Source organism: Aegilops tauschii, chromosome 5 (genome assembly GCF_002575655.3).
Source record: "Aegilops tauschii subsp. strangulata cultivar AL8/78 chromosome 5, Aet v6.0, whole genome shotgun sequence".
Classification (NCBI taxonomy): domain Eukaryota; kingdom Viridiplantae; phylum Streptophyta; class Magnoliopsida; order Poales; family Poaceae; genus Aegilops; species Aegilops tauschii.
This window is the reverse complement of record NC_053039.3, coordinates 520,787,685-520,801,906: the sequence shown is the minus strand read 5'-3', so window position 1 is coordinate 520,801,906 and position 14,222 is coordinate 520,787,685. Positions and strand designations below refer to the sequence as shown.

The 14,222-nt window shown below is 46.8% G+C and overlaps 1 protein-coding gene across 1 annotated transcript; it reads right to left on the bottom strand.

Moving 5' to 3' along the window:
• Window positions 1-11,972: 11,972 nt before the first annotated feature.
• Window positions 11,973-13,655, bottom strand: LOC109763478 (L-type lectin-domain containing receptor kinase IX.1-like). Its single transcript, XM_073499413.1, has 2 exons — window positions 12,502-13,655; window positions 11,973-12,417 (listed from the first exon to the last, which is right to left on the bottom strand). The coding sequence occupies exons 1-2, from the start codon at window positions 13,653-13,655 to the stop codon at window positions 11,973-11,975; spliced, it is 1,599 nt and encodes a 532-aa protein (XP_073355514.1).
• Between the last annotated feature and the right edge of the window lie 567 nt (window positions 13,656-14,222).

Below are 14,222 nucleotides of genomic sequence, written 5' to 3'. Positions count from 1 at the left end.
TTGTTTTTTACGTTCGGATGCATAATTTTCTCTGATTGCCTGTCTACAATGGGCAAGTTTAGGTAGGCAATCACTAGTGGAAGGGCGTCCGTTAGTTAGGTTTATTCTTACAAGTAAACTACCACAGTGATAGAAAGTGGAAAAGTCTTGCATTGTATTACTACTAGTGAGGATAAATGTTTGTATGAGGACTATAATGAGTCATGCAAGCAACAATATGTCATCTTGCTTAAGCCACTTATCTATGTTTACTTAATGCTTGATAGGTATAGGGTTGGTCTCGACCTTCCAGCGGATTATTGGCTATAGACGCGGGAGAGTCTCGGTCTATAGAATTGCGGATGTACTACCTACATAACATCAACACATCACATATAATTTGGCATGAGCATCAGATATTTCATCATTTACTTATTAACATGACTATGTTAGTTTCCGTATTGTATTGGAGAGATACACTTAGTGGGCCTATGAATCCCGACACATCTTTAACAATCACCTGCAACAACTTCTATGCACACATTTATTTTTTAATTATATTTTATTCCAAAAATAAAAGTATTATCAACCACATTATGTTTTAATTTTCTTGCACAACTAGCAAGGCCAGCTAGGTTGACACCCTTGCTAGTATTATCAAGGACAAGTGAAATTTTATTTGTGTTACATAAGTTTATCAAGTACATCCACGAATTGATATCTCGGTTTCTAACCAAGGAAAGAATCTTGCTGATGTCTAATAACTCCTCTACTTGGCAGTCCAACTTGTTGTTAGCCTATACACCTAGCAATCATCACATGTTACTGCTCCGAATAGGAGGAAAGGTGGGGTTTTACAGGAGATCCCGACCACCCAACTGCAGCTATACAAATCATTGTCGAGCACCGAATGCTCTCTGATAGTATTATCAAAACCAGAACGACAGATCAAGAGGATAGAAGGTCAAAGTTCCCCCTGATTTGGGGATTGAAATATCGCACGGACGGAAAACGGGATAAACCCCAGCTTTCCTACTCTAGAAGACCCTAGTTTTTCCATTCTCGTCTTCTCATTATTCATCAATCGACTTATAAGCCACTAGATTGACATTGTAGGTAAAGTGAAAAAGGTAAATAATGAAAAGAAATGCTAATGTAACTATGTTAATGATGCTTAATCCCCCCAACGGTAACTCTTTTGATATGATATGTCCATGATCTTTCAAAGGGAGTCGATAGTAGCGGGTTCAATACCAGTCCACACAATACCTCGCTGGAGTAGTTAGGGCCGCGACGGACCCACTATATCGAGGATGGGAAAACGACAAGGATGGTTTCAAGGAACAAGACCTTGACGGAGTTGAGTTAGGTTCGATGGTATTCACAAGAAGAAGAACTGTAACTCGGCTAAAATTGGAGTGAGGGATTATCACATTAGAGACAAAAACACTGAGCGATGATCACAATAAAGTTGGGGGTTAGGGTCCATGGTGTTCACTATAGAAAAAGGCGATGTGTTTTTTTTTACCTGAAACTGTAGGGTAAAAATGGCGATGTGTTGTGATCTCACTAGGATGGTAGTTAGCGGGCTGAAGGTATTCACTAATATGGAGAGGTATTGTTAAGGAACATACTATGAAATAAATTAATGTACATACAAACACGCCCAGGAACAATATGAAGATGCACGAGGGAGGAACCACTGGGCTAGCTTAGTGCTCGTTTTTTTGAGATGGGCTAACCTTGCCACACATGTTTTCAGGAATAACTACATATCCTTTATCAAGTCATCTGATAACATTGAGGTCCATGAACATGAACAGAAAGCTGCAATTCTATGGCAATCTTTTAAAGATAGAATTGTAAAACAGAGGATAATATTCAGCTTTTTGATATTCAAAATCTGGCTCTACAAGAGATTGATGACAGCATAACAAATCCGTTCACAATAGAGGAAATTGACAATGACATCAAATGCATGCCAAATGACAAATCACCTGGACCTGATGGGTTTAATGGACTCTTTATGAAAAAATGTTGGCACATTATTAAGGATTGTTTCTATAGTCTGATCAATGATTTCCATGATGAAAAAATCAATCTTGAGCCCATCAACAGTGCTTTCATCTCCCTCATCCCTAAAAATGATCATCCAGAGACACCCAATGATTTTAGGCCTATCTCACTAGTCAGCATGCCTGCTAAAATAATAAATAAACTTCTGGCTAACAGAGCTCAGCAGATCATTCTATCTGTCATCAGCAAGAATCAATATGGTTTCATTAAAGGAAGGAGTGTCCAGGACTGTTTGGCATGGAGTTTTGAATACATTCACATGTGCCACAAATCCAAAAACCAAGCTATAATTTTCAAGATTGACTTTGAAAAGGCTTTTGACAAAGTGGATCATAATGCAATCTACTTCATGATGAAACACCTTGGTTTTTGTGATAAATGGATCAGATGGACTAAAATGTTACTAAGCACTGTCACATCATCTGTTATCCTTAATGGTGTACCTGGTAAAGTAATAAAATGTAGAAGAGGTGTTAGACAAGGTGATCCTTACTCCCTCTACTATATGTGATGGTTGCTGAACTGCTCCAAATCCTGGTGAACAAAGCATGGCAGCAAGGAGAGATTAAACTACCAATTGAATATCCTGGGGCCAAAAGATATCCCATTATCCAATATGCTGATGATACTTTAATAATCATGCCAGCTGACCCAACTCAATTGATGAAACTGAGAGAAATCCTTGAGATCTTTTCATCTTTCACTCGCCTTAAGGTAAACTATAGCAAATCATCAATTGTCCCCATTAATATCAGTGACACCATTGCCTATGATTTGGCCAATATCATAGGATGCAAAAAAGAAAACATGCCATTTACATATTTGGGTCTCCCTATGGGATCAACTAGACCAAAAGTTGATGATCTCATGCCTATGGTGTCGAGGCTCGACAAAAGATTGTCTGGTATAGCAGGTATGATGTCATATTCAGGTAGATTGGTTCATTTGAAAGCAATTGTTGCAGCTCTTCCTATCTTTGCCATGTGCTCTATCAGAGTCCCATTCACAATTCTTGATCATTTTGAAAAATCTAGAAGAAGTTTTCTATGGTATGGAAATGAAATAAACAAACAAGGTAAATGTTTGGTTAATTGGGAGACTGTATGCCTCCCAAAGAAATCAGGAGGATTGGGAGTTCTTGACCTCAGAAAGCAAAACAGAACTTTGTTAGTTAAATTCCTATATAAATTTTTCAATAAACAGGATATACCCTGGGTTGAAATGATATGGGATACTTACTACTCTGAGGGTACTGTTCCTACATACCCAACCAAAGTAGGGTCTTTCTGGTGGAGGGACTGTTGTGCTATACTAAATGATTTCAAAGAGATGACAATCTGTAAACCAGCCATGGGTAATTCGGTTTTGTTATGGAAAGATGTTTGGCAGGAAGATACTCTAGTTAACATCTTCCCTCAGCTTCATTCATATGCCAAAGATGATAACATCACCATAGCCACAGCAATCAATACTACTGAGAATGATTTCTACAGCATGTTTCACCTTCCAATGTCCTCGATTGCAGTGCAACAAAGTCAAGTTCTGCATAACATTCTAACCAATGGATTCTCAAGAGACAATAGAGACATCTGGCAGTTCAAGTGGCAATGTAGGCACTACTCCAATAAAAGAATATATCAGCATCTCATTGGAAACCCACCTGAGGCTCCTAAACCCTTTCAATGGATTTGGAAATCATGCTGCCTGCCAAAGCAAAAGTTCTTCTTTTGGTTATTACTACTGGATAGACTCAACACCAGAGACCTGTTGATGAGGAAATACTTTTTCATTGAGGAGAGTAGTTGTGTACTATGTGATGAGGAACCCAATGAATATCTCCAACATCTTTTTTTCAGCTGTGATTTCAGCCAAAAAATTTGGATGAATTTGGGTCTAGAATGGAACACTGATCTGAATATCAATGACATGATGATAGAAGCCAAAAACAGAACCAAACTGATAGGTTTAAAAGAATGCATTATGGCAGGATGTTGGAGCATATGGAAGTACAGAAATGCTATCATCTTTGACAACAAGACCAAAGACATTGCATACTGCATATCATGCTTCAAGGAGCACATCAGCATCATCATTAAGAAGGCAAAACCAAGTCTTAAAGAGGGAATGCAAACTTGTCTGGACACTTTGTAATTTTCCATTTATATACCTCTTGTTATGTATGTGTATAACCATCTGTAATTGCCCCATCAATTAATAGAAAATGAGTTACACTGGGGGCCTTCCCCACTGTGTTTCCTCAAAAAAAACAATATGAAGATGCACGTATAGCGATCATATTACAACGATCAGAAGGGGCTGCCGGGGACATTTAAAAGATTGTTTATAGAATGTAAATATATGTTCATGTAATTTGAAAAAATGCATCCGACCATTAGAAAAAATAGTGAAATTCTAAAAAATGTTTGTACCACTTGTAAAATGACTCACAAGTTTTTTTAAAAAAATCATGATATTTTGTAAATAACGTTTAAAAAATGTTCATTGTGTATTTAAAAATGTTCAATGTGCATTTGGAAAATCTTAAATATGTATTTCGAAAATGTTGGATGTGTATGTGAAAAATGTTCAATTTTTTCACTGTTTTTGATATAATTAAAAAATGTTCAACTTGTATGAAAATCGTTATTCATTTTACTAATGTTCAATATATATTTGAGAAATTTTCAAAATGCACCTATAATATGTTCAACATGTATACGTAAAATGTTTAGTCTGTATTAAAAAAGTCAACATATTTGGAAAAATATGAAAAAAATAAAAACTGGATAAAGCCAAACAAACCCATTAAAGAAAACATACAGAGAAAATAATAATAATAAACCATGCGGAAGCTTCTAAAACGGTCCATTGGAGCTTTCCAAAACCCCTCACTGGAATCTACAATTGGGCCAGCTCATTCTAAAACTGCCTACTGTGAGATGATACTCGGTCTCGCATTGACCGAGATATAGCTCTCACACTGCCTATGTGCGCTGAGTATAGATTTTCCCATGAGTTCAGGAATTAGCAGGTGGGCGCAGTGACTCGGCTCTAGTGCTCAGCTGCTCCTGAGCGTGAACAGTAAAATCAAAAGAAATAGCAATAAAAATCGAAACAACTGAAAAAAAAATGGCATGCAAGATGCTCGAGTGCATGATGCCCATGCCAATTTTGGTGGTGTTTCGACATCTGAGTAGGTCTTAGCAAAAAAACAGGCCTAAGAATGTTAGAAGAAAAACGCAATGTTTTAATCCGATTTTGTCTTTTTTGCCATGAACTCCTCGTATCTCGGAAGAGCATGATTTTTTTGCCAAGACATCACGCATTGGTATCTTAAAAGGGTAGACCCAGTGCGTAGAAACTTCCACACAAGGTGGGGTCTGGGGAGGAATTATAGGAACCCGGTCTTACCCCTGCAAAGTGCAATGCATGATGGTTTTCTAACAAAAAACCTCTTAGTACTTGGTATCTTGGTTGACAAAAAAATCATATTTTTATTTTTTCTAGTATATTTTTATAATTTACTGTTCAATGAGAACAGATGAGCCTGGCCAGAATTTAATCGCTAGCAGGTTATCCTTTTTGTTCAAAACGGGAAAAGTACTAGTACTAGCAGATCTCATGATGCCTATGTGCGCCCAATATAGGTTTTTCCACGAGAGCTCAACTGCTTCCGAGCGTGAATAGTACAATCAAAAGAAATACTCTTTTTTCGCTCACTAGTCCTGGCCATGGGCAGCCCGACCCGGCCCGAAAAGGCCGACCCGGCCCGGCCCGATGCTGCTCCCGGGCCGGGCTCGGGCCCATCATTTTTGTGCTTTTCTAAAGGGGCCCGACCCGAGGCCTGGCGGGCTTTTACGCGTTCGGGCCGGGTTTGAGCCCAAAAATCAGGCCCGATGGCCGGGCCAGGCCCGGCCCTAGGTTTTTTGCCTCGGGCTTGGCCCGGCCCGGCCCGAGGTTTGGCCAGGTATATGCTCAACAAATGCAAGTTCGTCAGGGTTTGCTTACTAGTTTTCCTGGAAGGGTTTTCTCCTTTGATCTTTTCCCTTGTTTTATGATTGGAATAAAAGTAGGATTGTTTATCCAATCCAAACTATTTATTGAGGGCAAAAAAATCAAAACAATTCAAAAAAATTGGCATGTAAGATGCTCGAGTGTCTGATGTCCATGTCAAATTTGATGGTGTTGGGATATCCTAGTAGCTCTTGGCAGAAGAAAAAAACTACAAAATTAGGGCCCGCGAGAAAGTTTGAAAAACAAACTATTCTAATTTGATTTAGTCTTTTTTGCCATGGGCACCTCGGATGTCTGAAAAGCACGTTATTTTGCTTGGACACCACTCATATGGGTATCTTGGTTAACAAAAATATTCTGATTTTTTTTAAATTTTGTAGAATATTTTTTGAATTTACTGTTCACCGTGAGTAGATGAGTCTGGCCCTATAATTGAATATCGCCAGTAGGTTTATTTTTGGACAACACTAACGCCCACACGTGTGGTGGGAGCTAAACCCGCCCACACGCCCTATAACACACAGACTACGCCATGTCACCGCAGGTTTATTTTTGCACATGAATTGCCATGATGTTTACACTGAAGTTGCCATGATATGTTTCAACTATTTCCTTCTACATTTAAAAGTAAATTTTGACATATTATAAAATGGAGAATTAAGAAACTAGACTTGCCATGCACCATAAATTAAAAATGTCATGATATATGCACTTAAAATTGCCAAGTAGTATGAATGCGTGCTGATGTGCCAAATCTCCTCGTGCTCCTTCCGGATAATCCGAAGTACAAAAAAATATTTTTATGGTCAAAGTACTGAAATTGCCATCATCAAAAAACTAAAATTGCCATGCTCTACAAACTAAAATTGCCACATGGCAACTTTAGTTTTAAGCACTATGGCAACTACAGTGTAAATATCATGGCAACTTTTGGGCGAAATTTTTTTTTTGTCGAAACATATCAACATGGGGTCTACTTTTGAAAATCTCGTCGAGACGGATTTAATGGTGAAAACGGATTTTTAATTCAATTTTTTAATTAGGAGATAAAACATTTTTAAGCCGAAAACCAAAAAGATTTCTGCTGATATCATCTGTTCATACGTGAAAAATGAGTGGTGATGGAGGCGTGTGGGCAATGTGCAAACGCCCATACGTGTGAGCGTTAGTTTTTCCGTTATTTTTTTGTCAAAACGGGGAAAGTACTAGTACTAGCAGGTTATCGTGTGGCCATTGCCCGTGTATACTGTGTGCGTATCCGTGTAGGCTTAGGAGTTCAAACTTGGGTCTGCTTGCTAGGTGTAGGTTAGCTCCTAAGTATATATACCTTTTGGACACAATCACAAAAAGTAGAGAGCCCCTAGAACCAGACAAAATCTGATCGATCTGCCCGCCATGGCGACCAAGGCGGCGCGTTCCCGGCCGTTCCTGCTGATCGGCGACACCGTGAGCAACTACGACTTCCTCGAAGACATCGCCTTGGAGGTCGTGGAGTGCAAGAGTGTTGGAATTTTGCTAGTAGACTTTGGTCCAAAGCCAAATTAAAATTCTGAAATTCTCTTGGCCCATCCATGCACATATATGAGTGAAGTGAGACTAAAGTTTAGTCTCACCCCGGAAGTTGAGAGAGAGTTGCATCTCTTTATAAGGTGAGCTCTTCTTTCATTTGTATGAGCATGAGAAGAGGAGACCTACACGCGCGCTCCTCCGCCACGCCATGCCTCGTCACGACGCGCCGTGGGTTGTGCGTTAGAGCCGAGGACAGAGCTATGCACGTTGTCTATATTTTTGCTACTCGGGAAAAATTAATGAGTCATTAATTAATAATTAACGGGCGCGTTAATTACTGAACCATTTCCGATTCTTTTGGATCGTGATGACTCGGACGTGGGGTTTACTCCCACGACCTACCCGGCCCGCACTATATAGTCGGGCAGACGTCTACCCTAGCCCCCGCCGCTTCGTATGGTTTCTCATCGCCGTTCCAAATCATTGCGCCGCCAAGCAAGTCTTCTCCATCCCTCCTTTCGGCGTGCACCGGGAGAAGGGACAGCAGGCCTCCGGAACCCAGCCTCTCGTGATCCTGTATGGGAGAGGGGCGATCAGGTTTTTGGGGAGCGCACTCGGGCGACTGCTGCCAGCGACGACTTCGCGAACGACGACTTCTTCCCCGACCTCGGCAACCTCATCCTAGACGACATGGGAGACAACGTCAATGCCGGCGGCGCTGCTCCCGCTGCACCGTATGTGATTCTATCCTTCCTGTTCGAGATCGTGGTAGAATTCATGTTTCTAGTATGTGCCCTAGATGTGATCTGTTCATCTACTATGCTAGTTCGCATGATTAGTTTAATCTCTGCTATTGCTGTCATGATTTATCTTTTGTTCATTCGGATTAAATCTCGTAGTAATTTGCTCATATTTCCAACAAAGAGGAGTGATGTCGTCGGCTGCGGCCCGAATGGCACGCGCGTCTTGGAGAGCATCTCGCTCTACGTGGTCCGCGGGGACGACGACGACCCGTTGCGCTAGCCATGGATGTGTGTCCGCGTGCCCGAGCAGGCGTTCGACCTACTCGGCACGGACATCGACGACAAGACGACAGGCATATGGGGAAGGGATCTCAGCATAGGTGTTGGGGATCGTTGCAGAAATTAAAAAATTCTACGCATCATCAAGATCAATCTATGGAGAGACTAGCAATGAGAGAGAGGGGAGTGCATCTTCATACCCTTGAAGATCGCGAAACGGAAGCGTTGCAAGAACGCGGTTGGAGGAGTCATACACGTAGCGATTCAGATCGCGGTCGATTCCGATCTTAGCGTCGAACAACGGCGCCTCCGCGTTCAACACACGTGCAGCCCGGTGACGTCTCCCGCGCCTTGATCCAGCAAGGAGGAGGGAGAGGTTGGGGAAGACAACTCCAGCAGCAGCACGACGGCGTGGTGGTGGTGGAGCAGCGGTTCTCCGGCAGGGCTTCGCCAAGCTCAAACGGAGAGAGGTGTTGGAGAGGGAGAGGGCTGCGCCTTGGATGTGGTGCGGCTGCCCTCCCTCCTCCCCTCTATTTATAGGGTGAAGGGGGAAGGGGCCGGCCCCTCTAGATGAGATCTAGAGGGGGGGCGGCGGCCAAGGGGAGGGGGCTTGCCCCCCAAGCCAAGGGGGGCGCCCCCCTTAGGGTTCCCCCCCCCCCAACCCTAGGCGCATGGGCCCTAGGGGGATGGCGCCCAGCCCACTTGGGGGCTGGTTCCCTTCCACATACAGCCCATAGGGCCCTCCGGGGCAGGTGGACCCCCGGAACCCCTTCGGTGGTCCCGGTACAATTCCGGCAAACCCCCTAATACTTCTGGTGACCGTATGATGAATTCCCATCTATAAATCTTCACCTCCGGACCATTCCGGAACTCCTCGTGACGTCCAGGATCTCATCCGGGACTCCGAACAACATTCAGTAACCACGTACAAACCTTCCCTATAACCCTAGCGTCAGCGAACCTTAAGTGTGTAGACCCTACGGGTTCGGGAATCATGCAGACATGACCGAGACAGCTCTTCGGCCAATAACCAACAGAGGGATCTGGATACCCATGTTGGCTCCCACATGTTCCACGATGATCTCATCGGATGAACCATGATGTCGAGGATTCAAGCAATCCCGTATACAATTCCCTTTGTCAATCGGTACGTTACTTGCCCGAGATTCGATCGTCGGTATCCCAATACCTCGTTCAATCTCGTTACCGGCAAGTCACTTTACTCGTTCCGTAATGCATGATCCTGTGACCAAATGCTTAGTCACATTGAGCTCATTATGATGATGCATTAACGTGAGGGCCCAGAGATACCTCTCCGTCATACGGAGTGACAAATCCCAGTCTCGATTCGTGCCAACCCAACAGACACTTTCAGAGATACCTGTAGTGCACCTTTATAGCCACCCAGTTACGTTGTGACGTTTGGTACACCCAAAGCATTCCTACGGTATCTGGGAGTTCCACAATCTCATGGTCTAAGGAAATGATACTTGACATTAGAAAAGCTTTAGCAAACGAACTACACGATCTTGCGCTATGCTTAGGATTGGGTCTTGTCCATCACATCATTCTCCTAATGATGTGATCCCGTTATCAATGACATCCAATGTCCATAGTCAGGAAACCATGACCATCTGTTGATCAACAAGCTAGTCAACTAGAGGCTCACTAGGGACATGTTGTGGTCTATGCATGTATTACGGTTTCCGGTCAATACAATTATAGCATGAACAATAGACAATTATCATGAACAAGGAAATATAATAATAACCATTTTATTATTGCCTGTAGGGCATATTTCCAACAATAGGCTGCCGCGTGCTCTCCCTGCAAGGGGACATCATGGTCATCAGCCTGGTTTTCACCGCCGAGCACGACCCCAGACCCTTCCGAGCATACTACCTCGTCTACGACTCCGGCACCGCGTCCCTCTTCATGATCCCACACCTGCCTCCGGATTGCCCAACCATCGGCACACAGTGCCCCCTGCCGGTGCGCCGCCAAGAGGACGGCTGCTACTCTCTGGCCCTCTTGGCCTACAGATGCAACTGGGTCGGCGATCACGAGCCAGATGCGCTCTGCCTGTGGTCACCGCCGCCTCTGCCTGACAACATGAAGCCTAGGGCACCGCCGCGTCCGCACAACGACATGGATCCGTGGGTGACCAAGAGCCGCCGTCGGCCTGCCGATTCCCAAGACTGCTTGAATTTTTGTGCAACAGTGGTTGTGTTGTACAAATTTTTTTTGCAACAGAGGTTGTGTTGCGATTTTTTTGCAACAAAGATATTGTTGCGGCTTTTTTTTGTAACAGAGGTCTTTGTGCAATTTTCTTTTGCAACAGCGGTCTTGTTGCACATTTGTTTTTGCAACAGCAGTGATGTTGCAAAAGTGGACGGTGCCTTGCGTTGTCGGTGTCGAGCGGAGGGAGAGGGTGGGTGGTGGTGGAGGCGGCCGACGACCGCGACGGCGGAGCGCGTGCTCGCCGGCGTCAGCGGTGGCGCAACGGGGGTGCTCGGTGAGGGCGTGGCTGCCAGCACCTGGTCTGGATGAAGGTGAGAGAGGAGGAGAGAGGGTGGATAGTGGTGGAGGCGGCCGACAACCGCGACAGCGGAGCGCATGCTCGGCTGCATCTGCGGTGGCACAGTGGGGTGCTTGGTGGTGGGCGACAGGCGACGGGGGTGCTTGCCGGTGTCACCGGTGGCGCATCGGGGATGCTTTGGAGGAGCACGGGTGGTGGCTGCTCTCGAGGGGATCAAGATTCAAATCCCACAACACACCAGTTGTTCCGGTGAGAGAAATCGCAACAACCACTCAGTTGCAAAAACAAGTCTAGGTAATATGTGCTTCTAGCCATCTCATTCAAATCTGATCCAACGGCCACCGAGATGGCTGACGCATGCGTCGTGTTCTGTTGGGTGATCCCAATCATTTCCCCTCCTTTATTGGAGGATAAATATTGAAAACTCAAATAGTTAAGCGCGAAAAACCGAAAAGTAGAGGATAATGTTTAATAAAACGGCGAACCATTTATCCAATACTGCACCCAGGTGACCGTGGACATGCAAGTGACAATGACAATCTAACCTGGAGCACTACATTTGTGGATGTATCGATACTTGTCCTGCCGGGACTAAAGATAAGCTCACTCCTCGCTAGTAAGGTACGCAGTTTCAGTTGATTCATTCAAGTAACCAGAGTTGTCGTCAGACACATCGCCATAAGCCTGCCCCTCCAACGATCGAATCTCCCCGGAACCAGGCATCGCTATCGCTACAAGCACCGGCAACCTGGCGTCTTCGGACCGTAGCACATCCATAGCCTGCGTAACGGACGGCCGCTGCAACCGGTCGTGGTGCGCGCACCAAAGCCCCGTCACGAGCAGACGCTCCATCTGCAGCTTGTCAAACTCGCCAGGCTCCGGTCCGCCGCGTCCACGATCAGGTTCCGGTGGTACAAGTCGCGGACCGAGGTCAGCAGCGCCGCCGAGGCCTGGCCGGTTCGCCTCGACGCGGGCCGCCTGCCACAGGCGATTTCGAGGAGCACGACGCCGAAGCTGTACACGTCGGACTCGGCCCTCGGCCGGCGGCTGCTGACGAACTCTGGGTCGATGTACCCGACGGTCCCCGCGACGACCTGCGTCGTCCGTGGCTCGGCTCCGTGGTCGACGAGCCTCGCGGGCCCGAAGTCGCCGAGCTTAGCGCTGCCTGACGCCTCGAGCATCACGTTCGCGGGCTTGATGTCGCCGTGCACGACGCACTGGTGGCAGTCCGTGTGGAGGTACCGCAGGGCGGAGCCCAGGCCGAGCGCGATATTGTACCTGCAGTGATGGTGGCGAGGGCAGAGTTTGGGTGTCAGCCTTGAATTTTTAGATCAAGTTTGGTCTACGCGGAAGGAGATCTACCTCTCCGACAAAGTTAAGCATCTGTCGGGATTGTAGAGATGGGTGTCGAGGCTGCCTCCGTCCACGAGCTCGTAGACGAGCGCCAGTCCTCCTCTCCGACGACGGCACCAGCCCACGAGCTGGACTATGTTGCGGTGCCTAAGCTGGCTCATGATGGCGACCTCTGCCTGAAACTCCCGGAGCCCCTGCACCGACAGCTCCTGTGAGAGCGTCTTGATGGCCACATGACGGTCTTGGTCACTCAAGTAGCCCCTATACACCGAACCGAACCCCCCTCTCCCTATCTTCCTCTCCTCGGCGAAGTTGTCCGTTGCGGCGGCAAGCTCGGTGTGGCAGAACCGCCTAGGTCCCATCCCTTGCCAGAGCTCAAGTTCGGTTATGATGTGCTCGTCGTCTTCCAGTTCGATGGACGCTGCGCTCTGCCGCGGCCTGTTCCTACGCATGCAGCAGCGCAGAAGGGCTGCCACGGCGCAAACCAACCCGATTAAAGCCGAAACGGCGACAGCTGCTTGCTTCAGCCGCGACGATGCGACCTTCCCGTGTGCTGCTGCCTGCTGTTTCCTCGTCGCTCTCCGGCCATGTGTACCGGACAACAATCTTCGCGCCATAGCTTCGTCAGTGAGGCCAAAGGGGTACGGCGGCTGAGGCGCGGTTAAATCCCGGTGGACGAAATATGTGTAACATGTAATGTTAGGAAGTCCCAAACTTCCAGCAGAACCACCAGAGTAATTTCTTGCCACAGTTGCAATTTGTTGTTCTTCGAACGCGAAAAGGAGACTAGACAAAAACCTGCCGCTGCAGTTAAAATGTTCTCCTTCCCATTTCGCCATCACGGGGCCGTCAAAACTTGAATCAACATCAGTGGTGGTGGGGATTACATGCCTGGTGACGGTTGAACCGCGGAGGGTAACTGCTGGGTCGACGGCGGGGATGTAAGGCAGCGCCCTGCTACTGCTAGAGCACCAACCCAATGCGAGGACACTGAACATGCCTATGGTGGTGTTACCTGCAAGGGACGTATCATGGCGAGAGATCGCCTCGCGGCGATGATCCGGGCCGCTGCAGTTGACGGAGAGTGCGGCGGCGTTGGGCGCGAGGTAGGAGGCGCCGTATAGTACGAGCAAGATACGGATTCTTGCGTTGCAGCCAGCCATGGTGGTGTGCTGGTGTTGCTCCTGGGGTGGCTCGGTTGACCAGTGCAAGCAGCGAGGGAGCTTAGTAAGCGGAGCCCAGGACGGTAGGAATTTCGCGGTAAACCCCTTTCAGTTTACGCGGTCAGTTTTATAGAGTAATCATCAATTAATGATGGACGTGGCTCGTGGGCGCACGGGCGCCCGAGCGCAGCCCCGAGCGCTCTCTCAAAAAAGGAAGGAGCCGCCCGCGCGCGCGACCAGACAGCCAGAAACGGAAAGCAGCCCCGCGCACGCGAAACCGACCAATCCAAGCCCGCGCGAATCACGGGTGGATCACGCGCGCCCCGATCACACCTGGTCCCCCCTGGCTCCCGCTTCCTCGTACCCGTTGTCCCCAGGCTTCGGTCCCCACCCCCTCCCTGCACCCCCGCCCACGCTCCCCCTTGCGGACGCCTCACGCAACCCCCTCCTCCTTTTCCTTGAAGGACAAGCCCACGCATGGGTCCCCTTCTTCCTCCTTGCTCCTGCCTTTCCTCGTCTAAACAAGATCTGCCCCATTTATAGCGTCTTGAAGAACGAAGCCGACGC